Source organism: Aphelocoma coerulescens, chromosome 13, assembly GCF_041296385.1.
Source record: "Aphelocoma coerulescens isolate FSJ_1873_10779 chromosome 13, UR_Acoe_1.0, whole genome shotgun sequence".
Lineage (NCBI taxonomy): Eukaryota > Metazoa > Chordata > Aves > Passeriformes > Corvidae > Aphelocoma > Aphelocoma coerulescens.
In genome coordinates this window covers 5493403-5520605 of record NC_091027.1, presented here as the reverse complement: position 1 = coordinate 5520605, position 27203 = coordinate 5493403, and the positions used below count along the sequence as shown (strand labels likewise).

General features: G+C 48.6%; 2 protein-coding genes across 11 annotated transcripts in view; one reads left to right on the top strand and one right to left on the bottom strand.

Annotated features, from left to right (window-relative positions):
* LARP1 (La ribonucleoprotein 1, translational regulator) overlaps window positions 1-10949 on the top strand; it is a 46111-nt gene extending 35162 nt beyond the window's left edge. For all 5 annotated transcript variants that reach the window (XM_069029108.1, XM_069029107.1, XM_069029106.1 and 2 more), the window contains 9 exons: window positions 261-620; window positions 1780-1903; window positions 2495-2700; window positions 2796-2902; window positions 3268-3419; window positions 3693-3837; window positions 4018-4127; window positions 4622-4749; window positions 5297-10949. In XM_069029108.1, the coding sequence (XP_068885209.1) occupies window positions 261-620; window positions 1780-1903; window positions 2495-2700; window positions 2796-2902; window positions 3268-3419; window positions 3693-3837; window positions 4018-4127; window positions 4622-4749; window positions 5297-5518 (1554 nt within the window). In that variant the 3' untranslated portion in view covers window positions 5519-10949. The remainder of the gene's footprint in view (window positions 1-260; window positions 621-1779; window positions 1904-2494; window positions 2701-2795; window positions 2903-3267; window positions 3420-3692; window positions 3838-4017; window positions 4128-4621; window positions 4750-5296) is intronic.
* Window positions 10950-11956: 1007 nt separating this feature from the next.
* On the bottom strand, window positions 11957-27143 carry FAXDC2 (fatty acid hydroxylase domain containing 2). Of its 6 annotated transcripts, none has more exons than XM_069029110.1 (11): window positions 26987-27143; window positions 23305-25346; window positions 20594-20658; window positions 19431-19478; window positions 16983-17074; window positions 16785-16882; window positions 15950-16071; window positions 15428-15633; window positions 14435-14540; window positions 13215-13381; window positions 11957-12259 (listed from the first exon to the last, which is right to left on the bottom strand). In XM_069029110.1, exons 4-11 carry the CDS (start codon window positions 19476-19478, stop codon window positions 12103-12105), a joined length of 996 nt encoding a protein of 331 aa, XP_068885211.1. In that variant the 5' UTR covers window positions 20594-20658; window positions 23305-25346; window positions 26987-27143; the 3' UTR covers window positions 11957-12102. The 6 variants fall into 6 exon arrangements, with proteins under 6 accessions (XP_068885211.1, XP_068885215.1, XP_068885213.1 ...); XM_069029114.1 differs by having other exon boundaries at window positions 23305-23436; XM_069029112.1 differs by having other exon boundaries at window positions 23305-23425.
* Between the last annotated feature and the right edge of the window lie 60 nt (window positions 27144-27203).

The following is a 27203-nucleotide window of genomic DNA, read 5'->3' as shown; positions in this document are numbered from 1 at the left end:
AGGAGCTGTTGGAGTGGGAGTCTCCCAGTGGTTGGGGTGACTTGGATCATGCATAGGCAGGCTTCAGTCAAGTAGGATCTGTTGGGTGTGATGTCCCAGTCTGTCCCATTTCCATCTGAGCCCCTTTGGAGCTACTCTTCAGTGGTGTAAATGAGGTGTTCTCCCCAGATGGGCTGGGGTAAAGAAACAAGGGGCAAGAGCTGGGTCTCATGTCGGTGTGTGGTCTTCACCCTGTGTCCCCCTTGCCCCCCTACCTGCAGAAACCAGAGGAGTCAAAGACACCACAGCAGCAGAAGCAAAAGGACCAAGATGAACCCGAGGAGCTCGACTTCCTCTTTGATGAGGAGATGGAGCAGATGGACGGCCGCAAGAACACCTTCACCGACTGGTCAGACGAAGACTCGGACTACGAGATCGACGACCGCGACGTGAACAAGATCCTCATCGTGACACAGACCCCTCCGTACCTGCGCCGGCATCCTGGGGGGGACCGGACTGGCAACCACACTTCCAGGGCTAAAATGAGCTCAGAGCTGGCCAAGGTGATCAACGATGGGCTCTACTACTATGAGCAGGACCTGTGGACAGAGCAGTTTGAGCCAGAGTATTCACAGATCAAGGTGAGAGTGGCCGATCCAAGGATGGGAGGGATCCGTGTGGGCTGTGGGGAGCCCCATTGCAGCAGTGGCTGCTGGGCTGGAGTGAAAAGGGCAGTGCAGCGGGTTGCAGGCTACTCGTGGAGTAGAACTAAGCTGGGATTAGTCCTCTTGCAATGTTTGGGATTCTTGGCTTCCAGCATCATGCTCAGCCATAGCAGCGATAAACACAGCCCTGTAACCAGACGTGAAGCTGCAGCCAGGTAAACAAAGTGCCAGTAGTGAGGTGACCTGGAACGTGGGGTCCATTGTTCTGCTGTCTGCCAGGATCTTGGCTGGCAGTCCCAGATCTGTGAGGGGAACTGGGTGTCTCTGCACTGCCCATAGTGCCCTGTGCTTTGTGGTGCAGTCTGTTGGAGACTACACGTGTTGGGAACGAATTCATAGGTGGCTGGGCTGGTGTTGGCCTGTGCTCTTCTCCATTTTGGTGTCAGTTTGCATGGACATGGGCTTTTTATAGAAAGCCCATCTGCTGTTTTGAAACGTATGGGTCCCAGCTCGGCGACTCTCACTTTTGGGGACTTGCCTAGACTCACTCAGTGACAGAAATCATGGCTGTGAGATGGGATGACTTATTGGAGCTCGCAGCTGGGCTCAGTGCTTCTCTGTCTGGTACCTGGCCCATTGCTGAAGCAGTGCTCTCTGGGGTGACAGAAGCTGAGGGTGACAGGGACAGTGTGTTGGGGGTGTGGGTCCTTCACATCCATGGGAGTGTTGTGCCCTGCTGCCAGTGCGGCTGTGAGGATTTGGGGAGGGGGCTTTAGGGACCCAAGATGGTGGCAGGGGGGTCCTGGCCATAAATAGGTCACTGAGCTTCTCTTGAACGTTACTGCACTGGCTCTGACCTGGGTGGTAAAAGCCTGAAAGAAGCAGGTGCTGCTTAGTGAAGCTGCCTTGTGGGATCCCTGAAAGCTTGGGAGCAGCAATGGCTCAGACCTGGCCTGTGCAGTGCCCAGTTTTGTGTCTGCTGCATCTCCCCTTCCTGCCCCTGTGCAGCAGGTGCCCTCTGGGCACCCAGGCCCTGGGACTGCACTCAGGACCCAGTGTTGTGGCTGTTGCACAAACAGAGCCATGGTTGTGATGGGGTGAGTGGTTTCTTCACCATCTTCCTCCTCCAATGCAGCAAGAGGTGGAGAACTTCAAGAAGGTGAATATGATCAGCAGGGAGCAGTTTGACACCCTGACCCCAGAGCCCCCTGTGGATCCAAACCAGGAAGTCCCTCCTGGTCCCCCCAGGTTCCAGCAAGGTAAGAGATGGGGCATGAATGGGTGGTACTAAATTTGTCCCTGCTCCTCATGGTGAGAGGTTCTTGGAGGTTGGGTGGCAGCTAGGGAGGTGGAACTGGGGTCACAGGTATAGTGGATTACCTAGTTCACAGAATATTCTGAGTTGGATCTTTCCCAGATTAATGATGCTCTTCCAGCTGAATACTTTGGGGCTCTAGAACTCACACTCTTTGTCCCAGTGGAGTGAGGAAACCTTGGCAGACTCTGATGTACTTCTGTGGATTTGGCTTTCCTCTTGGACCCTCTGAGTACTTGGGAGGCAGCTGCCTGCTGGGCCTTGTTTGCCTGTGTGACACCAGGGCCGTGTCCTTGGGGACAGGGATTTGTTGCTGCTGTTAACCACTAGGAAGCAGATACCTTTTGGGGAGCTCAGTCTTTGCATCTGCTGCTAGGATTTGTGCTTTCTAGCCAAACTGGATTTGAAGCTGCTTGTGTGGGAGAGGGGATGTGTCCCTGCATTCCTGTCCCTGCTGCTTCCCAGCTGCCTGATGGTAGTGACACTCTGGTGCCCAGAGCCCAGCCTGACACGGGGCGGGGGTTTCTCCCTGCAGTACCTACAGACGCTTTGGCCAACAAGCTCTTCGGAGTCCCTGAGCCTTCCACCATTGCCCGCTCTTTGCCCACCACTGTCCCAGAATCACCCAACTACCGCAACGCCAGGACCCCCCGCACCCCGCGCACGCCGCAGCTCAAGGACCCGACACAGACGCCCCGGTTCTACCCAGTGGTGAAAGAGGGCAGGACGATAGATGCCAAGGTGGGACTAGGCTGGGCTGGGGAATGGGAGCTGGGGTCTCCTAGCTGGGGCCTAGGGAGGAAAGGAACACATCTGTGATGCACTGTGTCTTGCAGACTCCACGTAAGAGGAAGACGAGGCACAGTTCGAACCCTCCGATGGAGTGCCACGTGGGCTGGGTTATGGACTCTCGGGAGCACAGGCCCCGGACGGCCTCCATCAGGTGCCACAGACAGGCGTGTGGGATCATGGAGGAGGCAGAAATGGGAAAGGGAGGGAGTGTAGGAAGGAAGGGGAAAGGCAGCATCTGGTCTTGCAGGGGATGTCTCCTGTTAGGTGGCTGCAGAAAGGACAGGGATCAAACCTGCCCTTCCTGGAAAGGCTTGGGGAAAATCTGTAGCCTTGCAGAAGAGCAAAATGAGACTTGATTAGAAACATTGGTTCCCTTCCTAGTAGGCTGCTCCATGGCTCATGTCCCAAACCCAGGGTAGTGATGGCGTGGGTGGGACCAACAGGTGGGGTGGAGTGTGACCCTGCTCTGCTGGGTGATGCCGAGGAAGGGTGTTGACAGGAGTCTCTCACGTTCAGCTCCAGCCCCTCGGAGGGGACCCCGGCTGTCGGGAGCTACGGCTGCACCCCTCAGTCCCTGCCCAAGTTCCAGCATCCTTCGCATGAGCTGCTCAAGGAGAACGGCTTCACACAACACGTCTACCACAAGTACCGGCGGCGCTGCCTTAACGGTAGGGACACTGCACTGAGGGGTGGGACAGGGTGTCCCTGCACTGCTGTGTTTGGGACGGGAGCATGGCAGGGATGGACACAGGCAGGGTCCTACAGGACAGCCCTGCTGGCAGCTGCTGTGTCCCCATGGCTTGTGGGAAATGTGGGCTGTGCTCAGGGTGTCCAGTGCTGGGGCTGGGTGTCATCACAGTGCCACAGGGCCCTCGTGCCCGTGAGTCCCTGACTCTGTGGGAGAGGATTGGCCTTGTAATCATCTCCTCTTCCCCAAACAGAGCGGAAACGACTGGGCATTGGTCAGTCCCAGGAGATGAACACACTTTTCCGGTTCTGGTCCTTCTTCCTCCGAGATCACTTCAACAAGAAAATGTATGAGGAGTTCAAGCAACTGGCTGTGGAGGATGGGAAGGAGGGATACAGGTAAGAGAGGAGTGACAGAGTGGCCTTTTCTAAGGGTTTGGCCTTTTACAATGCTCACAGCAGATTAAGGCAGTGCCTCTGCCTTGCTTGAAGGTGGGTCTGGGGTTGCCTTCAGTCACCTGCTGCTGCCCTGTGTTGTGTGCACCAGTGTCTGAGCTCCACATGCTGCTCCCTTCCCAGGTACGGTCTGGAGTGCCTTTTCAGATACTACAGCTACGGGCTGGAGAAGAAATTCCGGCCAGACATATTTAAGGACTTCCAAGAAGAGACCATCAAGGATTATGAAGCTGGTAGGTGCCTCCTTTGGCTTCTCTAAGATTGGCAGTGGTGTAGCTCAGCTGCATGGTGCTCCTGAGCCTCTTCTCATCATTTTGGGGAAGCCACATAGTGCTGTGCATTGGGAACTGGGATGTCCTGTTGCTCATTTCTCAGGAGAGGGTTGAGTAGATCCTCACCATCCTGAAGATTGCTGGGGGCTGGAGGAGGGCAGTGGGAGGCTGCAGCTCTCCCGAAGCCTTCCTCTAGAGGCACCATTTCCTGTAGGATTTCTTAAGGCCCTGCAGTGGCTGAGCCTTGCCACCACCAAGTCAGCTGAGCCTGGGGACATCCCAAGTCAAGGGGGCTGCCCAGGACTGATGGATGTAGTTTGCTTCTGTCCAGGTTCTCCATCTTGCCGAGGCTGTGCCCACCAGCAGGACAGCAGGGTTTGTGGGGAAGCCTGGAGGAAAGGTGTCTTGTTTGTTTTTTTGTCCTGCTGACATTGGATTTTTTTTATTCTCTCCAGGGCAGCTCTATGGGCTGGAAAAGTTCTGGGCCTTCTTAAAATATTCCAAAGCCAAAAATCTGGATATTAACAGCAAACTGCAAGAATACCTCAGCAAGTTCAAGCGCCTCGAGGACTTCCGAGTAGATGTGAGTAGACACAATCCCCGCACCACGTGGATGGCCCCTGCAAACAGCGCTCTGAGGAAGGAGGATTTTGGGGGTCCCCAAGCGGTGGCAGGAGGGGGGGCAGTGACACCTACTGTCACTCCCAGTGATTGCAGCCAGGCCGGGAACAAACGGCGCGATGGGAATATGGCAAATCCACTCCGTGTGGGATAAGGGAGCTGGGTGAGCCGGTCCTCCCTTGGTGAGGTGAGGAAAGGGAGCATTGATGGTTTGAGTAGAGCCAGCCTTGTGTGGAGCTTTGGCTCCCAAGCTTCTGGACTGGGCCCCTGTGTGGGAAGCAGGTGACTGTGAGCAAGTTGTCACCATTGTGGTCAATTTGGAAGTCAGTCTTTTTGTCAAATCTGGCAGTGGGAAATTTGGACAGAAGGGTAACTGAGTGCTTGGGGTGAATGTGTGTGTTCCTTGTGGGGCCAGGGAGGGAAGTTGCAATTTTTTGGGCTTTTTTCCTGATCCCAAGGGATGGGAGTTTGGAGGAGGCTGTGCTCATTCTGGGGTGCTTCTCTTCCAGCCACCCATGGGGGAGGAAGGTGGACACAAGAGATACCCCACGACATCAGGGGGAGATGGCAGGAAGCGCTACCCATCCCAGTCTTCCAGCAAAACGGTCAGCCAGTGCCCATCCAGCCAAGCCCATGCCTCACCCAGCCAGCCTGCACAAGAGGATGCCAAAAACCTGAGCCAGCAATCCCCTGCCCCATCAGCTGCAGAGTCGCAGACAGTGGGGAAGTAGAGAGGCTGCAGCATCTGCTTCCTGCCGGGGGGTGGGGTGGGTTGGTGGGGAATGGCTCGGAGAAGGGCAGACATGAGGGGGTGGGACAGGAAGAGAGCTGGAAGGTGGGTTCCCAGGAATAGGCTGCTTGGGAGAAACTTCAACGCACACGATTTTCTTCTCTTGTGGCTGGAAAGCAAAGACGATCTGCATCCAAAACACCATTTTGCTGTTACTACCCTGACCAGAGCCAGACCCACTCCTAGCAGACCCACCCTTTCCCTTCCCTCTCCTCCTGTGCACACACTCATGTCTTAGTGTCTCTTCAAAAAAATGTGTTCTGGCTGGGTTGGAAAGGGGAGATTTTTTTATTATTATATATATATATCAAGTTTTAAATTATTGCTAGAAGTTCGTCTGGATTTACCAAAACAAGTGTGCTCTGTGTGGCCCCAATGAGTCCCCTCTGTGTCCCCCCTTGGATCACGGGGCAGCCGCTCAGGAAGCTCGGAGGAGCGAGGTTCCCCAGTGGGGGACCGAAGCCACAGCGTGTGACGATGCTGCGGAGCCTCTGATCTCCATGACCCGGCTGGCGTCTCCCATTCCACGTACGGCGGTGCCTCTCCGACACCGACCTCCGCGACAGGAGCATCGCCCTGTTCGTTCTCCCACTCCCTTCTCCCTGACGTCTTCACCTTCCCGAGGGTCTGGCTCTCCCTCTGTCCACCTCTCCCTTTTGTCACGGACAATTTGGAAGTCAACCAAAGGACCTTTGCCAAGGATAGGCTTGTTCTGACTCCTTCCTGCGAGGATGGCTGGTTGGGAGGCTGGCAGGCACCTGGACTCGAGCCTGCGTTGGACAGTGCACCCGCTGCCCCAGGAATGCCCATCGCATGCAAAGACAGGACTTTGCAAAAGGAGCTTTTCTCTTCCTTTTCCCTTGGAAAAAAATGACATAACAAAAAGAAAAAACAAACCCACAACCCCCTCTAAAACAACAACAGAAAAACTCTTTAAAAAGACACATCTCCCTTTGCTTTCTTCCTTGGAAATATTATTGAAGAAAAAAAAGAAAAAAAAACAAACAAAAAAACCCCAAAAACACACAAAAAAAAAGTTGCCTTATGGTGGAGCTGGACCGGGGAGGCTTGTTGGCTTCCTGCACCCTGGGGTGCACTGGGCTCTTGGCTCCCCCCAGGCCCAGAGACTCCTCACGGCATTGCTGCCGAGCTGATCTTCCCTGCGGCCTTTCCTCTGACCCCGCAGCTCTCTCGGATGCCTCCCTGCCAGGCCTGAGTCTCCTGGGGAAGGTGCTGAGGGCAGTCACATCCAAGACTCGTGCTCACGCAGTACTCGCAGCCCCTCCGCCGTGTTTGTACCGTGGCAGCCTTGTCCCCACGACAGCGACTGTTCCTGTCATGGCCTTGCTCGCGCCCCCGGCCCTCCCTGGGCGGGAGGTGGTCTGCTCCTGTCTGTGCTTCCAGTGTGGCTGGGGAGTGAGCAGGGAGATTGTCACAGCAGCTGGGGGGACTGGCCCTGGCTGTGAGCGAGGGCTGCTTCTGCTGTAGCCTGACAGGGAGTGAGGCAGCCCTGGGAAACCTGCCCCACAGCAGTCACTGGCTCGGGGTGCTGGTGGGACTTGTGCAGGGCAGGCAGGAGCCCTGCTTGGCACAGGAGAGCTCTCGCCTGGGTTTCCTTGTGTGTTGTGGTTGTGGCAGGCAGCTGCCTGGAGTCTCCCACTCAGGGCACAGTCCCTGTGCATTTCCAAGGGCTGAGATGACACCGTGTAGCTCCTTACTCGGCTGAGGCAGGGGGTGACTGCAGAGCTGCTGTGGCATTTACTTGATAGATCCTTATATCCAGCACCAGGTGGGCTTTGGCAGGCAAACCCTCCCCAGGCTGTGAGCTGGATCCTTTGCGAGGGGTATGTGTCAGACATGGTATCTCTGAGATGTCCAGTGCTACCTCTGGAGCTGCTCCAGAGGTAGCACTGGAAAGTCACGTTCCTTTCCAGCCAGACCCACTTGCTTTGCTGCTACCGTGCTCCTTCTGATGGGTCCCTGGGATCCCTGGCTTGGCTCTGGCTCCGGGGCTCTATCCCTGTGAGCTCCAGAGCTGTGCTCTTCTGTGCAGTGTGGAGTGGGCACGTGCTGCACCACTCCAAAGGTGCAGCTGATTGCGTTGCCCTCTCTGCAAAGTCACAAGCTGGTACTGGACAGTGTTTTCCCAAGGGATCCAGTTGATCCAGAGCTGCACCTCATAGCTGGGAGGAGTCATCATCTCTCCAGGGTTGTCCCTGTGTGGCTGCAGAGTGGGTGAGTGAGAGCAGCCAGGAACTGAAAGCAAGAGCAAGAGGGGGGAGCACGGACAAGCTGTCCATCAGCAGTGGCTGGGGGTGCTTGTGGGGCCCTGGCTAAAGTCATCACTTCCCAAACTGACACTGCTTCCAGGATGCTGCCTTGGTGGGGGCAGGTGGGCTGGTCCAAGCGGAGTGGCTTCACGAACTGCTGCTAGAATTGAAAGCACAGCTGGGTTTGAGAGGCTGGGGAGCTGCCACTTGGCCATTTCCTGGTGGTGTGATCCTGCCCTGGTTTGTCCACCCCTGCCATGTCACCCTGCAGCTGGTACCGCTCGCAGGCCTGATTGCTGCAGCAGGCAGGCCCATCCGAGGCTGTGAACTCCATTATGGCAGCAGTGCTCTGGGGTTGTGGGGTGGGAACGGGGCAAGATGGGCAAAAGTAACACTTGTACAGTGCTGCGGCTGTGACTGTTATCTCTGGATTTCCCCCTCTCGTGAGCTGGAGTCAGATCTCTGAGGTTACGGATATAGGCGGGTTTGTCCCTGATTTGGGAAGGAGGAGGTTGGAGAGTCGATCAAGGACGTTGTAGATGTGTTGCTGGTTGTTTGTGAGTGCAGGCAGGTCTGGATGTGCCACAGGTGATCCTTGCTGCTGTGTCTGTGCTCCTTTCTTGTGCGTGTTCTCTCTTGAAGCCGATTGTCTGCGTTTTAGCAACAAATTAATAGATGGGGAGGGATGGGCTGCTGCTATGGAGTTGTTGCTTGTGGCGCAGACTGTGAAATTGCTTGGGTGGTAGAAGAAGTAGGACATTTCCCAGAGAATTTCCCAAAATATTGATTGATTTTGAGTAATTTTTAATTTCTGATCCTGAGGCTCTAGTCTTAGCATGGAAGTGTTTTCCCTTCCCCCTCTGCCAGGTCAGTGGTTTGTCACATTAATGTGTGCACCCAGGGGAAGGTGGGTCAGAAGAGCGATCCCAGTGGTCCCAGTGCCCTCCAGGTTTGTGGACTGTGTGCCTTGTTTTGCTGTCCGTGGGACAGCAGTGGGTAGGACAGAGCAAAGATGGACATGACAGCCTGAGGCAGCTGCTGCTTGCTCACACCTGTCTTCCTCCAGGGAAGGGGACAGACAGCTATTCCCTCCTGCTCTGTGCTGGGGTGGGTGCTGGTGGAAGGCAGGGAGCTCTCCAGGTGCCTGGTCCATGCCTGGCTGGGTCAGGAGTGGCTGCAGCAAGGCTGCCGCTGCACGCAGGAGACACCACATGCAGCTCATGTCCCCACTGGATGAAGGGACAGCTGTCCAGAGGGGGTTTGCATTTGAGGAAGCTCTTGCCCTTCTGTGGAGGAGGGAGTTAGGCCTTGCTTTTAGTTTGGATGCTTCACTTCCACTGTGTGTTGTGCTTTTCTTGATTTCAGAGGACTGAGTGGTTGTACACGTGCTCCTGTGAGCGCTGATTGTCCCACAGCCCGCGAGGGCTGTGCGGTGCTGGCATCCAGCCACTGGCACAGCCTGGGGGGAGCCCCAGCTGCTTTTGAAAGGCTGAGGGAGGCTGAGTTGGGGCACCATTCCCCGTCCTGCCCCTTTTCTTAGGAGGTCCTCCAGGCTGCTGGAGCTTAGGGCTCCTTGCTGAGGTCAACTTGTCTTCGGAGTGCAGGTGGCTGCAACAGGTACAGAGCTGTGGTGTGGGGTCAGAATGGAGGTAGAAGATGTGTTTCTGAGGAGGCTTTGTTGCTTTGCCATGCTCATTTGTGGAAAAAAAAACAAACAAAACCCAACCTAAAAAAAGTAATGATGCTGCTGCTCTGTTTTTGCCTATCCATCTCTCTTCTGCTGCCCCCCTGGCACCCCTGATGGCACCTTCTCACTGTAGCCCTTGGGGTCCCTTGAGTTTCGGCACCTGCTCGGGACTGGTCGTTGTACTGTAACAAACTGATGTGTTTAACCTCAGTGTCCTGCCATGTTCCATGGCAGTGCAGAGGGGGCCTTCTAGCTGTTAATGCCTTTCCAGTTACTTTATCAAAAGGAAAAAAAAAGGAAAACTGTAAATGTAGCAAGCTGTGTTTGCAATGCTTATTGTCTCCTGTCTCCTCTGAGGCTGGTTATGTTACTTGTCACTGTTTGAAATGGATGCTGGGCTCTTCTTGAGAGGGTTGCTACACTTGATGTTAAATGCCTCACTGACTTTTTTTAAGGTTTCCAATACAGGTAACAGATAAAAGAATTTCTTTCTTTTTTTTTTCCTAAGCAAACGTTCATCTCGGTGGCGTGGAGCAGGTGGCTGGAGGGCAGCATTTCCAGTAGTTTACAGTTTCACTTTCTGCAGACACTTGAACATAGGACCGATGTATCTGTGACAAGCACATCCCCTTGGTGGGAAGCTCCAGAGGAGCAGGGAGTGCCCTGGGTGCCAGCCGGCCCCTGTGGAGCATGCTGGGGACCCTCCAGCTCCCCACACTGTCACCCTGCTCTCTCCCCAGGTGTCAGCCCTACACCAGGGTGGCTTGTGCCTGTGGTGCCCCTTGTGGGAGGGGGTGCTTGGCACCACTTGGTTGTTCAGGCCTCCCTGGTGCAGTCCTGCTCCCCATCTTCCCCCCAGCCTGTCCTGGTCCCATTGAGGTTGGAAACCTTTGGATCTGTGGCTCAGAACCACCCACTGAGCTGCATCCCAGCGAGTGCAGCCTTCTGCTCGCTCGCCTGGAGCTAAAGGGGTGATGGTTCGATGTGCTGACCCTTCTCAAACCCTGTGTGTCCAACCTCAGCCTTCTGTTTCCGAAAACTAGAGAGTGTGTGCAACCTTCTTCAGCTGCATTTATAGTAGAGACAAACTTAAAATGACTCATCACAGACCATGTATCACTGGGGAGGAAAATCTTGTTAATACGGCCCGCTGTACATGATCCATCTCTGTCGATAGTACATAATCTTTGACCCATGTGCTAGGATCATCATCGCGTATAAAAGGAAAAGAGAAAAATGTAAAATACTTGAATGAGAGCTTGTATTATAACATTAATATTATTCAGAGTATCTGCTTTCTAGGCTGATGTGATTCATTATTCTAGTAATGCTTTAGTCCTTTGTAATTTGTGGTAATTATGCTTTTTCCTTTTTAATACAAAAAAAATGTATAAAAATAAAAACTTCAAAAGACAGTGGTGCCTGGGTTTTCTGTTCTGCTGCCTTGCCCTCCCCAGGGAGCCGCGGGTGGGTGACTGGGGTGAGTTCATCCTGGTGCAGCTGTAGGCACTGGAGAGGAGCACAGGAAGTGACTTTGGTTCCAAGGGTGGAGCTGGGCTGACCACTGGTCAGTGCAGCACAGGTCAGCCCTGTGTGCCTGTTCCTCGAGGGGCTGCTCTAGCACTGGGGAGAGATGTGATGTTTTTGTTCCAGGGCCCCGGGCAGGATTGAGACTTGAGATCCTTGAGAAAATTCACAGTGTGTTTCGGATGGTCTGTGGGTACTTGGGGCTGTGCATATTGTTCTTCTCTTAGAAGGTTTCATTCATCTCCACACAGTTCAGGGCAGCAGGGACTCTGCTTTCCTTAGAAAATCTTTCTGTAATTTCTCAGAGTTTTGGTTGTCTCTCAGAGCAAGGGGAGGTGCAGCAGGAGGAGGTGACCCTGGAGCACATCAGCGCCCAGCTCTGCTTCCATGTCCCACGAGGGGAAACTCCCTTTGTTTGCAGCTGTCTGTGGAGCAGTGATGAGGCTGTGGCAGCCCCAGTTCAGCCCTGTACTGACTTCCTGTGCAGAACAACTGTTCATGGGAAGTCAGGCCCTTGTTGCATGTGCAGTGTTTCTAAAGCTATGGCCCCCGTGCTTTTCCACGGGGTTGCATCCTGGATCCTAAGTGCTGTGAGTCACAAAAACTAGCTTTAATTGTATCACGTGTAGATGGAGTGACTTTGATGTTTCTATAGAGTGAGTGGTGATAAGAGAGGCCAAATCATCACCTGGGGAGTCTGGTGTTAAAACTTTGATAACGAGAACCCCGAGCCACGTGGCCCAGAACACACCTGGCTCATACACAGGCAGCTGGAACCAAGGGACAGCGCAAGTTAACAGAGGAACAAACCATTAAATTTAGTTTAAAAAAGATTTCTAGAGCAGGGATTTTTTTGTGTGTGTCTTGGGTAGAAAATAATGGCAGCAAAAGTGCAATCATTTCAAGCAGCATATTTAACTTCAGCTTCACATTTTGTTATATGTGGACAAGAACTTGTTTCTCAATTAAAATACTATTTGGCATAAATCACTGTCTCTCACTCTGCTCATCACCAGGCTGGGCAGGAGCTGCTGGGCTGGTTCACTCAGCTTTCTTGGGTAGCTCAGGGATGCTTTCGGAGAGCGGCGTGAGGCCGAGCAGGACCTTGTGTCTCTCGAAGGCTTTGGTTTGTCTGAACACTCTGTCTGTGCCGTGCAGAAAATCCAGCACTCCCAGCACTCCATAGCACTGGTTGAACCTGGAAACCAGAGATAAACATCACTGGAAGTTACTGAGGTTACCTTACCTATTGTACTCTTTCCTTTCTGAGCCCTGATAATCTCTCCATGTGATTTCTTGTCCCTGCAACAGGCTCCCTGGCAGCTCTGTCGAAGCCTGGGTGAACCTTTTGCAGCTTCTCTCTGGTGCCATCACTGCCCAGAAATGGTGGCACTGAGCAGCAGCTGTGTTTCTCCTGGGCAGCTCAGAGCTGTGGGAGCACTGGACACCCACGTTACCATGCCCATGTGCTCTCAAGACCTGGCTGTCCTGGGATATGGAGCAGATGTGCTGCCAGCTGGTACAGCTGTTCCACTCGGGAGTGTTTCAGCTCTGCAGTGATCTGTGTCCTGGCATGTGGTGACTGAACTGTTCCCTGGGCTGGTTCTGCAGGAGAGGCAGACTTTTCTGGGGAGTATGTCTGAATGTAGTGCCCACTGGGAGATGGGAATGTTTCTCCACTGCTTGGGTATGTATCCTCTAACAGCCTGCTGCAACTGCTCTCTCTCCAGCACAACAGGCTGAGAATCTCTGTCAGGAAGGGTTAATGGTGATTGTCTGGGCAAAGTGTAATCTGATCAGTGTTACTAATCCCAGTGTATGGGAGAGGGACAGACAGGCAGGCTTGCTTATTTCACTGTGTGACTTGCCCTTGCTCTGTCTTTAGATCACATGAAGCGTCTTAACTTCAGGAAGAGCCTTGCAGAGAACTGTCCTGAACAGGGCTGGAATCCCTTGAAATCCCAATCTCCATTTAACTGCTGTAAGAACTGGCAGCACTCAGCCTGCTCTCAGGAGAACTGCAGCGCTGCTTTGCTGATGCATGACTTCGGCAGACCCACTTGACCCTCAGAAAGGAGCTTTTCCTGTCAGTGGTGCCAGGGCACAGGCAGGAGAGGAAGGAGAATGGGAAGCTGAGCAGTGCCCAGACATACTTGAGGTGGTGGAAGTCATGGAACTCTGGAGATGGCAGGAAGGGCAGGTGGTAGCCACAGTGAGAAATGCTTGTTGTTACCAGAGCAAGGGAGAACCATGCTGAGATTGAAACAATATGAGATCCCATGATCATCGGGCCAGTCATGACAGGCAGAGTGTTGGAGATCTGGAAATGAGAAGAAAGTACCTCATTAATGGGTCCACAACAAGCAGACTCTCCTCTAGGAGCTGAATTTTGTCACCTGGTGATCCATCACACTTGTTTTGTGCAGTGTAAAGGGAAGATCCCTCTGCAAACACCTTACTAAAGTTAGGCAATAATCCCAAAAGTAGTAATAGAGATAAGAGAGTTCTACTAACTGCAAACCACTGTCATAGCCCAAGCTCCCCGAGCCTGCAGTAGAAGTTAGACATGACACCAAACCGTGGGTGTGAGGACAGCGTGATTCCAGTAAATCACCCTGGAATCTGAGGTGTAAATTTCAGGTTCACCTTGGAATAATGCTGAAGCTGCTCTTGGGAAATGTCGCTGTGAAAGGGCATGGCCTGCAGACACACACGGCAATGTGAAAAGCCCAGCTGCATCACTTCACTGTGTCCTGCCCGGGGCACAAATGGCTCTGGCTGCCCAGACCCAGCTGCCTGCACCAGCATGGCTCAGCTGGGCTCCTCAATCATTATACTGCCCAAAGACTGTCAGCTGGGGAGACCCTCAGAGCTGGTGCTGCAGCCCAGGACTATTGGTAACAGGAGATAGAATTTGTAAGTGGTATCTTTTGAAGTATGTGTTTTCCTGAGAAGTCTCAGCTGGAGGAGTGTTGGGATACGCTCCTTGCAAATACTGATCCCAGCCACCAGCACAAAAATCCTGACAGAATTCTGAGTCCACACAATTACTCAGACTGTGTGTCAGATCTCTTGCTGAAAATACTGTCTGTGCTCCCAGGCCTCTTGGGGCTCATGGAAGCCCCGTCCAGTCAGTTCCTTATCTAGTGGAGGCCCTTGGATCTGTGCTTTTAAAGCTACTGGAGTCCAGTATAAACAATTACTGCAACCCTCCTAGATCTGAGCTTCTTGGCAATGCAGCTCAGCTTCCTCTTCCTAAGGAAGAAGCCTCTAAGGGCACATTTGCTTCTCTTCTTCTTACCATTCCACCTCATCCCATGGAAATCACATTCCACACAGCAACTGGATGGTGACCATGGGAGAATCCACTTACTATGTGTTCTATTGGGTGAGCATAAATGGAGACCACACCGATGGGGGCTGTCCACTCGTGGTGCTTCTTGTGAATGTACTTATACAGGACTGGGTGGTGAACAAGCCTAGGTAGAGCAAACAAAGAAAGGCAGGTTTTAAGCTCTGCAAGAAAGGAGTAACAGAACACAGAATTTCTGCAGGGGACTTGCTCGTGTCTCCTCTAACATAAAGATTTCAGAGCAGCTGGCAGTGAGAGTGTAGGACTCCTTGCTTCCTTTGCTCTCTTTGTATTGAGCCCTTAATTAATGTGTCCGGTGGCTGATGTTAAACACAGTCCAGATAAATCCCATAAATCAAAGTCCCTGAATTACTTATTTATTCAGATCTGGGGGTACTACTTAGGGGAAGACTCACTTTGTATTTCACTGTTTTGACTTTTTCTGCTGGAAACTGTCAAAGAATCACAATTTTCACTTCTGCAGGTCCTTTGTAAAAAATGGCATTTACATTTTTTGGGTGCATTTGTCCTAAAGGGAAACCTACATATTTTTGAGAATACTGTGCTTGCTTCTGCACAGGCTTCTGTCTTCCTTGCTTTAGTTCTGTCCTCCAATGTCAGTGTCAATGCTTGGAAATCCTGCAGTGTTGGGAGCCAGGCCCTGATCTGTAGGTGCTGTACAAGGGAACGGAGATCAGTCACTGATCCCTGAGATATTTTCTTTCAGGACAGTCAGTCTTGTTCTTTTCAAAGAATTCTGGGTTACAGCTTCTGTGCAAAACTGCCTGTTTCTTGCTGTTTTAAGCTGTTCCGCCTTTAAAATTCTACACATTTTTGTTTACTGGCAGCACCAAGGCCTCAGTTGTGAGGGGGGATTTCAGGACCTGTAAGATTTCCCACATAAATACAAGATTGGTGGAACAGAGGGACGAGGATTATTGCTGTTGTAGGATATGAGCATAAGCTTAAAGGCATGGAGGAAAATCTAGAGTCCTGTTCCTGTGCTCAGCTCACCTGTGTGTGTAATAGAAGAGAATTTCCTCTACTACAGTAAAAATGCTTAGCTCCACAAGAAACCACTGGAAGGTTGGTAACTCCTCGCTGAAGGTGCTGCCCCACGATTGCATGATGTAGAACATGGGCACAAGCATGGGAAGGGAGATAAAGAACTGATTACCCAGCGCCGTGTAGATGGCTTTCCACAGTTTCTTTGTGTCCACCTGCAAAAGAGAAGTCAGGACTTGAGGCTAAGAAAGAAGTGATGCAGTTTCAGTTGGAAGGATGAAAAGCTTTAAGATTTGTAGGCAGTTAGTTTTGGGATCAGCTCTTTAACAAGCAGTCAATGCAGATCTGATCAGTACCCTCATTACAGGATCTGCCTTCCTCCCTGCAGTGGGTATACAAGACTTGGCTTGATCCTCCTGGAATCCTACCTGGTTGCAAGAGAAAAGCAGAACAAGTTCTTCTCCCCATTCCTGGCCTAAGAGACTGCAGAAGTGTTTAGCCAGCAGAAAAGGCAGAGTGAGAAGTACTTACAGGATCATTCTTGCCCAGCTGAATGCGATAGCGAGTAATGAAAGTTGGCTTTCCTGTTATATCAGCCACCAGAAGGATTCCATTGAAGCCCCAGAAAGCAAGTGCAGGCACCAATGCAGCCCCTGTGGCGTGAGGAAAGGGCAGAGATGTGTGAATGAATTGAGAGCAATGGCTAAATCAGGAACAAAATACACTGGCATAGTACCCAGAGGACCTTGCTGGGACCCAGATGTGCCAAGTGCACGTCCCCTGCCCTAAGATGCTTAAAAATGGAATATGGGTGAGTTCTGACACTCAGGTAAGATTAAAGAATGGGAAGGAGGTTAGAGCAGACAATGTCTCAGAGTTGAAACTTGACATAACTGAAGCTAAGAAAAGGCTTTTCTAGGTGGCTGGGAGGTCTCTAGTGCTTTTAAATGCAAATAGGATAAAGTTGAGTTGATCTCTAGCACCTTGCAAGGTCCTTACCAATGCTGTTCACCAGCTGCTAATCACAGAAGAGAGTTTTAGAACTACTACAGCAAGAGTAAAATTCACTGATTTTACTTACATTTTTAGTAATTAGTTCTACTGAGTCATTCAGCTCTCACAGGGGCAAAGTGTCTTCACAGGGAAGCCACTTCGGCAGCAGCAAAAAGATCAGATTTTTAATCTGTACAGGGTTCTGATGATGACCCCATCCAAAAGCAGAACAGCTGCACCACATCAGCTGTGGGTGGCTTCCAAGCCAGTGCTTGTCAGTGGGAGGATTAGTGAGTTCAGGAACCTTGTCCATGTCCCCCTTTTATATGTAATACATAGATGGTTTCTCCTGAGGAGCATTGTTAAAACTCACCAAAGAGGAAGATTGTCCACTCATCTCCTTCCATATAGTTGTAGAACTCCAGCCATGCTGTTTGCCAGAAATTGCCTAAAGTTATATTCTGCATAAACCTGTGGGAATAACAGTTCCTGGTTGTCCATCTTTCCATCCGCTTTTCCCCCTTTCCACAGAAAAGTTTCTCCTCAAGCTGTTTTGTTTGAACATTCTTACCAAGAAACAGAGTTCACTAAGGCAGTGAACATCAGCAGGCCTGTACTGAAGACATAGGCACTGATCTTCAAGGCATCCCAGAGCTTCTCTCCCTGTGAGAAGCAACAAGAGTAAGCACGTGCTGCTGTGTCCTGCCCTGGCATTTTTGGTATTTGAAATGACGAAGGCAGTCTTGTGATGGCCTGTTTTGCTTCACACACTCTGAAGAACACAGTAACAAAGCTGTTGTGGGATACTGTGTGTAATGGAGGGGGGAGTACACACACATCCATCTGCCATGCTTACAGAGACCTGATGCATGGCTGATGTGGAATTTCTCTGGAATAATCAAAGGGAGAGAAAGGACCACTGATTTTTTCCCTCTTTTTTTTTTATTTGGCATGCTGCTCAGTACCTGGAGGGCTATAACTCAAGGGGCTTCTGGATAACTCAGAGCTGTGGGAAAGGAACACCTGCTGATAAGGAATGTTGCTCCATCTCAGCACCTCCCTCCCTCAGTATTTTCTCCCTCCCAAGATGCAGTGTTTTCTCCCCACAGCAGTCAAGAACTGCTGTGCTCAGATGACCTGGTTAACAGGAATAACTATGTTCAAAAATCAGTATTCAATATATTTGAATATTTAAATATTCAAAATGAAGTTGTTTAGCAAATATACAACAAATTTATAACTAATTATCTGTCTTTTAGAGTAGTCCAAGTTGGAATTGGTTCTGGAGTGCAATTAATTTGGTTTTCGTGAGTGAACATGAATTATATTTATCTGCAATATAAATGTTTTTTTAAAAATCAATGCAATTCAAAAACGATACAGTATAATTAACCAGCTATTGTCTTCTTCATTCCTCTGTCCTTCCTGTTGTTTAACTGTTGTGTTGTGCTGCACAAACACACTGTAGTAAAAACAGTGTGATTCATAGCTGCTGTCCTGCTCACCTCCTGTCAGAGAGGACAAACAAGAGAGGCAGCTCTGAGAAATGCCAAATGCAGGTGGTTTAGGGTAATGCAATATAAAGGAATCCTCTTTACATGGCTTTTAGATTCTGTAACAGTTACAGTACATTAAACATGGCCCAGGACTTTTGAGCAATATTTATTTGTCCCAGGACAGAACTTTGCTCATTAGCACTGAAACATTCACTATTAAAACAACCAACCAATCATTTCCTCCTATCACCTCCTTCTCTCTCTTTTTTAATTGAAAAAGCAGGCAGGGACGAAGTAACTGCCATGATTCTTGCCCTATAGTTTGATGTTTGTGAACCCTCTGGATTTATTTGAGAGCAGTGCAATCAGCTGCCACTGTTATCACTGGGTGTACTGAAGTGCAAATGCCAGGCTGGCAAAAGCCTCTCCTCCAGCATCAGATAGTGTCTGCTGGATCCTGGACCAGAGATTTGCTCTCTTAGCAGTTCCATACTTTCAGTTGCATCCATGTTATGCCCTATGTATGCTGATGTAAGACTTTCTTAACCTTTAGACCCTGGACCATCACTTACATAGTCCTTAGGAAAAAAGGTTACAGAAGCTATGAAAAGCTTTGAGCTTTTAACAGACTTGTATCCTATAAATCCTTTTTCTCCTGGGATGATGAGAGAGCATACCAAACAAAAATTCTGTCTTTCAAGTGTCAGATATTTCAGTTAGACCAAATAAAGTTTCAGTTGCTTTAGCATCCTCCAGCTCATGAGTTTCAAACATTAGTAACTCCTAATACTCACAGACACTGTGCATGTTGTGCTTTGAGACAGGACAGAGAGGAGCTAAAGCTCAGCACTTCATCTATTTTAAAAGCCCTTTGGCTAGGATATGTCTTGTTTTAAGCCTGTGTTTTTATTGCATGTGATGAAGTGATTATATGAATCCCACACAGTATAATTACACGAGCAGTAGAAGCAGAGAAGTTTACATAGAAAAAAAAAAATCTTGTTCATCAAGTCCAAGTGCTTAACACCCTGCTTCTCCTCATGCCAACAGCTATGGCACAGTAGTTTCCAAACTAATTCATGGATTGCTTGAGTTCTTGCTCTTAAATTGCTAGTTCTTGTTCTTAAAGTGCTTGTAGAAGTTGGCAAATTCCTTAAGTGCAGGACAGGGTTGCTGCTGGCAAGGTAAAGAGACTGGGGCACATCAGCTGGGAAGTAAATGTTTAGCAGGACCACTCTGAGGACCAGGCCCAATGAGGTGGCTCAGCTTCTGGTTATGGGGTGGGTTCTTGCCACGCAAGCAAAGATAACAGGCCCTTCCCCACTTGCTGCTGTAGCTGCAGTCCACTGGAAGGGAAAAATGCTGGGGAAATGTTGCTTTAGTGATAAGAGATGAGCTCCTAATTGCACTAAAATGTTTGGAATGAGGATGTCTGTCACTTCTCTTAGAAGATGATTCAACACATCCAGCCTTCCAAAGCATCTGCATAATGCTTCCTTTAAAAGATGACCTTGAGCCTTTACCTGCTTCTGCAGCTCAGCAGTGGAGGAATATCCAGAGTCTCTTTCCATCTGAAATAAAAGGTGATCTAAGTAAGTGAACCTTGTACAGCTGGAGAGTGGCAGAATATGATGCTGACAACACCAAATCCCCTCCACTTGCAGCTCAGTGGTAAAAGCATAAAACATTTACTCTCTGTGCCCTGTCCTGTCCTGCTCCATCCTTCATGTGTTGGCCATCAAGCAAAGCTAAGTTCTTGAGAAGAAAAATGCCCTTATTTCCTGAGGAGTTAGTAGTGTCCCAGATTAACAGGGATGCAAGGATAACAAAGAAAAATGGGAGAACAGCCAAAACCAAAGATTTTTGATTGTGTCACTGGTGTGTTGTGGTAAGACTTCCTCCCTTGATCTGGCCCAGGAATACACTGCAGCACTCAGTAGCTACTCCAGCCCTTCCCAGGCTGTAAGGAAATGATAATGTGGGACATATGTTCTTCCATAATGACAACATGCAATTAAAGGAACAGGGATGAAAACAAAGTGAGTTTGTGCCACAGAGAATTAACACAGTATATCCCCACAGCCTTCACTCAAACTCTAAGTTACAGTTTAAGAACATGGTAAGTAAGAAAATCATCTTTGCTTCAAGTCCTGCTACAGTCACTTAGAGGGTTAAGGTCCTAAATGGGCATGTGGCCATCTCATAATAAATCTCCCTGCATTTGGCTCTGGCTTGACCATTTGTTGATAATTTTGTTATAAAAAATTAAAAAAATAAACCAAACCCAAGATTTAAGTAGCTGCTGAGGCTTCACTGCTGGCCGTGGCCATGAAGGGTTCTGTATTTCAGGCCATGTTCTGGCTGTCCTAGGGATTATTGCGTAGCTGTTTTTATATTTCTGCACTCTTATCGTCAAATATAATTAACAAAAGTTAACAAAACATTCCTTAATGTTTTCTTGGTTTCACATGCTCTTTAAGAACAAACACACAACTAATAATATGATGGCCAGATTACTGAGGATTGCAGAATTTAATCCATTTTGCTTTTCCTAATCAGCAGAATATTCAAGCACAGGCAAACTGTTACCTAAAGTACAAAGCGAAGCACAGCGAAGGTTCAAAGGTCCCTGTGTAGGGTACAAATAGCTGGAAAATGACTCATTAGGAAGATGATATTCTATTACCTTGATGATGGAGGGAAGCCTCTTGGGAGTACTCTTCTTGCAGCGTTTCAGAGAGGAGGAATAAACTGCCAAGAAGAAGTCCTGTATTAGTCAGGAGGTTATAGCTTAGATTTGAAATTACAGCCTTCTGGGTATGTTCTTACAAATACAACTGTGTTTATTTACAGGTGCTCCCAGCTCTGTTACATTATATATTAGTATGCAAGTTAAAGGGCACGAGACAGACAAATTAGACACCTTCTTCCTGCTTACTCACAGACACAAAAGAGCAAGGCCAGCCCACCATACCACACAATTTAGTGGAAGAAACTGATGTTAGACAGTTCTGAGGAGGAAAAAAGAAAAATAAGGCGGAAAGGGATTTGAAACTTGAAACCCTGAGGCCAACTCCCAACCTGGAATTTCAACACTCCAGTTGGAAATACTCCTATGGGAAATGCTAACTTTTGGTAGCAGTCTTAAAATAGAAACCAAATCCAAGTTTACTTTGTCTCCCTTGGCCAAAAAAAGTAGCATGAGAGGTGCCCTAAGGTGCTATTGCTTAAAATGAGGATGTGCTAGGGAACCTGCAGTGTCCCAGGGCTTCTTGTCCTTCCCCAAATATGGAGCTCCTCACTACTGGACTTTGTCAGCTACCAGAGCCAGTCTGTGGGATTTTCTTTTCCTCTCATATTGTTTGCCAAAAACATCTTTATTGATAAAATACAGTTGAACTCTAACATGTCTGATGAAGAATACCCATAAGAAACAACTAAAAATAGCCTGCTAGCCTGAACAGAACAGCATAAATAACATGCCACAGGTCAAATTTAAATGGATCTTATCTCAATTTTTAAAAGACCTTCTAATCACAACCGTTACGTAACATCCACTACGTGCCCGTCTTGTTGCACAGGTCCCCTCAGGGCAGGTGTGCCCACTGTCTCCAAGAAAACACTACTAATGCTTGAAATATGTCAGGCTCGAACAATCCATTCCTTTGAGGCTTTGCTCCATTCCAGCTTTCTTAACAGGTTGTTCAGAGCCTTGAACAGTTGACTGTCTGCACAGAGGGAGACTTCACAGCTTCTCTGGGAAATCTGTTCCAGTATTTGACAACCTTCACTGTAATTTTTTTCCACTTGGAATTTTTTTGGTTATAACTCCTATTATTTGCCCTGTGCACATCCCTATCTTTACAACCACCCAGCAGGGAGCTGAAAAGAGCAATATCCAATTATTCTGCTGGGATAGTAGAGTAAATAGTGCTGGCCATAGTTTTCCGTGGTTAAAGAGATTATTCTGCTCTGATGACTTTGTAGCAGACAACATCAGATCTAGGAGAGGCAGGTGTAAAAGGGGAACTTCACTGAGCTAGAAGGCTGATGCTCCAGAGGTTCCTCCATCCAGCAGTGCTGACTCAAACCTGCTGAAACTTTGCATGTGAAGAGCTAGAGAGCAGAGCACTGTATAAAATGTGACTCTGCTTTGAGTTTTTAGAAGGAGAAGGAGCTATTACTAGATTAAGTCACATATTCTGTGCATTTAGGAGAGAGTTGAAATTACAATCACATTTCTAGTACTCTTTTCAAAACAATCAATTTATGACAAAAGGCTGGCTTGGGCAAAGATTTCCCGTTCAGAACAGAGCTTCCACATCTGCTTACCCTCTGTTTCAGAACACTGCCTTTATTAAGCCACTTTTCAGGATAAGATTTTACATTATTTACATTAAACCCAGATAAATTTGGATAGAGTAGGTTTTCCCCAACATCTCATTACCTGCTCTTTTTTTATTGCATAATGTCTCTCCTGATTCAGAATACAGCAAATACATTAAAAAACCATTCATGTAACCATGGCTGTTTCAGCAAACAAAAAAGCCATTCAGCTGCTTGGCACTGCTCTCATGTTGGCATGTTTTACAGCCCCGAATCAACCACTGAAGCTCTCAGCTGCCTGTAGCTATTTCCAAATATCAGCTAGAACTAGTACTGCTTAAAAAAAAAGAAAAGTTCCTTTCCAGTTATTTCCAATTAGTTAACTGAAATTTCCTCCAAAGCAAATTCTCAACCATAAAGTAAAATAATTGCTTTTCCAATCAGTCTCTTGACATTAAAGGGGGAACATACACTAGTCAAACAAGGATTCTAATGCATTTTCTTATATTATTATTTCCATGTACAACTTCATTTGCCCAAAAACTGTTCATTAAGTCACAGATCTTGTTTTCACTGAATTTTCCACTTCAGGTACCAAAAAAAGCTAGTTTGTCTATGTCATGTTTCAAAATGCTCAACATAACCTGAGTATAATCTGAAAAAAAACCTGATGCATTTTTTACATTTTTTATAACATGTGAATTATTATTTATGCCCCATGCCTGATGTTCTCTTATATTTCTGGTGCCCAGACAGCCCCAAGCTGAGGCAGCACAGGTGCCCTTTCCCTGTACTATACCCATTGCACCACCTCCTTCTGCTGCCAGCCACAGACCTGCATGGCAGGTGCAGCTCAGTAGCAGCTCCATCTGCTGTGATGGACTGGCTGCCCACCACAGCTCCTTGGGATTCCTTTTGCCTTCCTGCCTGAAGCTTCTGTTGTAGATCTTACTTCACTGAAATCAACCTTTATAGGGCAGAGACAGTGGAAAACTGCTCCTGGGAGAAAAAAGGCTGTGACTATCCATGAAAGTACAGAACATAGTGAACAAAAAACACAGGACCACTTACCTGGTCACCTGAACAGCTGCATATCAGCCACTCTGTGTGGACAGACACAGGACCAGACGTGGTGTTTGATGTCCTACCAAGCACTGCACGGATCTTAGGGCAACCACTGCTCCTAGAAAAGCTGACAATGGACTTCACACAGACACATGACATTGCCTTTTAATGACTTCCTCAAAGTTTCTATCGTATCTTTTCAAGCTGCTATACCCTTGAACTCTGGCTGCCTGTTCTTTGCTCACCTCCTGCTGATGGTAGCCTAGGAGAGGTCCTTTGTGTCTATTCAGAGCCCGGAGTTCAACTCCTCACTTTTCACTACTGCTCTCGAAACTTCATGAGGGTTTAGGGAAGGGTGACGGGGGTGTGCTTCCAAGCCGGTGCTGCCTGTCCCCTCCCAGACAAGTCATGTGAAGTCAGTGCCATGTCACTGTTAGTGCTGGCAGTGTTCCCCGTGGGTATGTGCACACTGTTACTCAGTTAAGCACGTGGAATAAATCTCTGCAGGTAAGTTTTTCATCGTTGTACCTGATAATAGAAAAGCCCCTCATGCCCCTAAAGATAAGCATTTTTTATAATTCATTAACTCATGGCTGGAGCACAAAATAGCTACTGCTAGTGCAACTGAATGGGCCAAAGGTGTATTTGTTAAAAGTAATAAGGGTCACTGTGGAATTCGGCAAAAAAACAGCAGTCCAGTTTTCGTGCTGTTGTAGTAAGTCTAAAAATTACACCAACTCTGTTGCTACACAGTGCTCTCAACCAGTTACAGGCTTTGCTTCCATGGGGAAGGTGAAGATACATACAGGTTAGCATGTGCTTGGGCTCAGCTGTCTTTAAACATGATGTTTACAGACCACAAAGAGTGTAATTATAGTATTGCAGAGAGCAAGATGTAATTTACAGTAACATTAGTCTTTATTATGCAAATGTGGCCCCAATCTGTTACTTACCCCATAAGTAGTTCCCTATTGCGAACTAAGCTCTGAGAACTGAGGGTGTTACTATCATAACTTCCCAGACCTATTTTTCCACAAGAGGAAAGACAGGGAATATCACCTCTGCCTCACAGTTAGCCTTGTTTGCCCTTCACAGGTGAAGTAACACAAGCTCCTTCTCAGTAACACCTCATGCCAGGAGAGCTGCAACTGCAGAGAGCTCTGCAAGAGTGAACAGGATTTAACACTCTGTTACTGTTTCCATCGACACTTTCTCTTACCTAATTCCAACTATTCCCTGGTAGGGACAGAAGTTGTCATTCTTAGCAGTTGCTACCAATTGGTATTTATCACACAGAGCAGACTCAACAGGGAGGAATGGGATTCCTTCAGACTATTTACTCACGTGCAGAGGAGGAAGTGGAAATGAGCATCTCAAGAGAGGGGTGCCATAAGGATAATGTCCTCAGCTGATCTTTGGATTTAAGCTTGCAGGGGGAGGGCTGTTCATCCAACAGCCAAACGTAGGTGATGAGACAGTGAATTCTGGACCTCAGTGTTCCTTTTTAACCACGGTTCAATTCCAACATGGGTAATCTCAGAAATATTCATACCCATAGGGACAGCTCAGCACATTAGTCATAGGGCTGTAAATGCCATTTATCTTCTGCTGCAATTTTGTGCCTAGCACAGGTTATCACTCATCTAACAGCTGCTTCTGGCTGCTCTGTGCCCTCAGCTGGTATCTCCACCACAGACACTCCAATGCTGGTGCAATCTTTGCTGAGCCATGCAAAAAGTCTGATTTCTTCTCAGCAAAAAAGCTTTTTGATCAGACACTTCATAAAATAACTTTGTTCACTCCCCACCGTTTTTGTAATAGCCACTAGTTGTTTCACTATTCAAAAGGAACATCAGGGGAAAATCTATGAAGAATCTTTCAGAGTGTTGTACAAGCCCATACTGACAGTTCCTCTAAGGCTGAAGAGGCATCTGAACTTGGCACACATCACCCATTGCCTAATTCCCTGCATTCTGAACCAGATTTCTCACCATCTGCCAGGGCAAGTGTGCCACGACCTAGCACTGCAGTGGTTGCTTTGGGAGCACCTACGGAACAACGGAAGGGTGAGGACAACAAAACTTCACGTTTCAGGATTCCCACAAGTAAGTTTTCCTGTGGTGGTGTGACTGCACTCTAAAGGAAAGGCACAACAGGACATGCAGCTCAAGCTGCCCAGTGTGAAAGTGTTGAGCTAAAGGCTTTTATTCCACTTTATAATGCAGCTCTACATTCATGTGTAGATGTGAGGACTCTTCAAGACCTCCTTTGGAGTGCTGGAGTTGGAGGCAAAATGGGTAACTTCCACATACAGAAATGATGGGACTTTTTAAAGAGCAGGGTGCCTTTTCCAGCTATTCTGAATCTTTATTAGCCATGTCGTGTTTGAAAAAAACAAATTCTGATCTCATCAAGCAAAATGCTCTTCCCACCAGTGCTTGCAAACATCCTTGAGCAGCTTTTTTTTTTTTTTTTTACACACAAATTTTTAAACACTACAGATGTAATTTATCACAGGTGGCTATTGCCTGCAACACATTTTTATTACAGTACCAAGGCACAGATATTTACAGTGGCCTGAAGAGATGCATCCTCCCTTTTCCCCTAGATTCAACATCCCTTCAAGCACTGGGTTTACGAGTAAGAAAAATTACTCTGAACTCTTTTGGGAAATAAAAACCTGACCTTATATTTACAGGGTGCTGTAATCCAGCCTGCTAAATTTACTTGCTAACAATATAGATTTCCTTGTAGAGAATCCCAGACTCAACTGACCACAGGAAGAAAGGTGATTAATTTCTGGCAGTGTAGCATACTGCATGCTGCATAAATTATGCAACCCTAGAGACTGCAGAGCTAAGGCAAAACGGTAACTCTCCATCATCTCTGAAGATAAACTCTGAATCAAAATAATGCTCAATAATGGGATGTACTAAGATGCTGACAGCAGCAAGGTCACTTGACAGAGCAGCACGTGAAAAACCCTCTTCTTTTCGAAAGGTAACATTTCTGCTGAGGCATGAACATTAAAACCTGAGACACTGAACGATGTCTGACATGTGAAAGATACCAATATCTGCTTTTCCAGATACTTTGATCGAAATGCTGGGCAAGTAGCTGAGATTCAGGGAGAGGAAAGACTCCCATATGGGGGGCAGATAACCCAGTGCCAGAACATATATATATATAGGCACACACGTATTTTACAACAGATGCAACCCTATCCAGAAGGAAGGCAGTCTAAAACAAAGGAAATACTATCTAAGCTTAATTAGTAGACAAGCTTCCAAATGAACAGCCTATCTGCCATCAGCATCAGCCAGCAAAGCAAGTGTTGGCAGCCGTGTTCCACAAGCAGTAGCTGCTTTACCAGCTACAACCTTCTGTTGCTAACGTAATTTAAATTCCATTCCTGGAACAGGAGAAGCCAGACTAAAAGTCTGCAGGTGTAGTAGGAACTTAAATGACTTCTAAGCTCCTGCAGGAAGAAGCAGAACTTGCTCAATTAATGAGCTTCATACCCACTACACCATAGGAGCAACGCGTGCTAGGACAGCAGTGGTTTGCTCTCTGGGCCTCAGAAAATTCCCGCTGGGAAACAAACCCTCATCCCACTCCCACCCTGCGCGCCCGTGGCCTGGGAGCCCGGGGGGGCTCGGGCCTAACCCCGACCCGGGGACCCCCTCACCTCCCCTTGGTGAGGGAGGGGCGGCCTCTGCTTCTTTCGGGGACGCTCAGCCAGGGCCCGGCGCAGCCCGTGTCCCGAGGGATCGGGGTGCTGGGGGCTCCCCATGCTGGGAGCATAGCCCAGCCCCGGTGGGCGTTACGGCGCCTGTTCCCTCAAGGAGCGGAGGCATCCAGCTCCCTCATCCCTACCCCCCGCCCGCAGACTTTGGACTCGCCCG

Excerpts from the sequence above, each read along its gene's own strand:
- FAXDC2 (XM_069029110.1), bottom strand. The coding sequence starts at position 19,478 with ATGGAAAGAGACTCTGGATATTCCTCCACTGCTGAGCTGCAGAAGCAG. Across the intron at positions 14,541-15,427 it reads CTCTTCTATTACACACACAG|GCTTGTTCACCACCCAGTCC; the intron begins GTGAGCTGAGCA and ends TGCTCTACCTAG. Across the intron at positions 12,260-13,214 it reads CATGACTTCCACCACCTCAA|GTTCAACCAGTGCTATGGAG; the intron begins GTATGTCTGGGC and ends TCTGGTTTCCAG.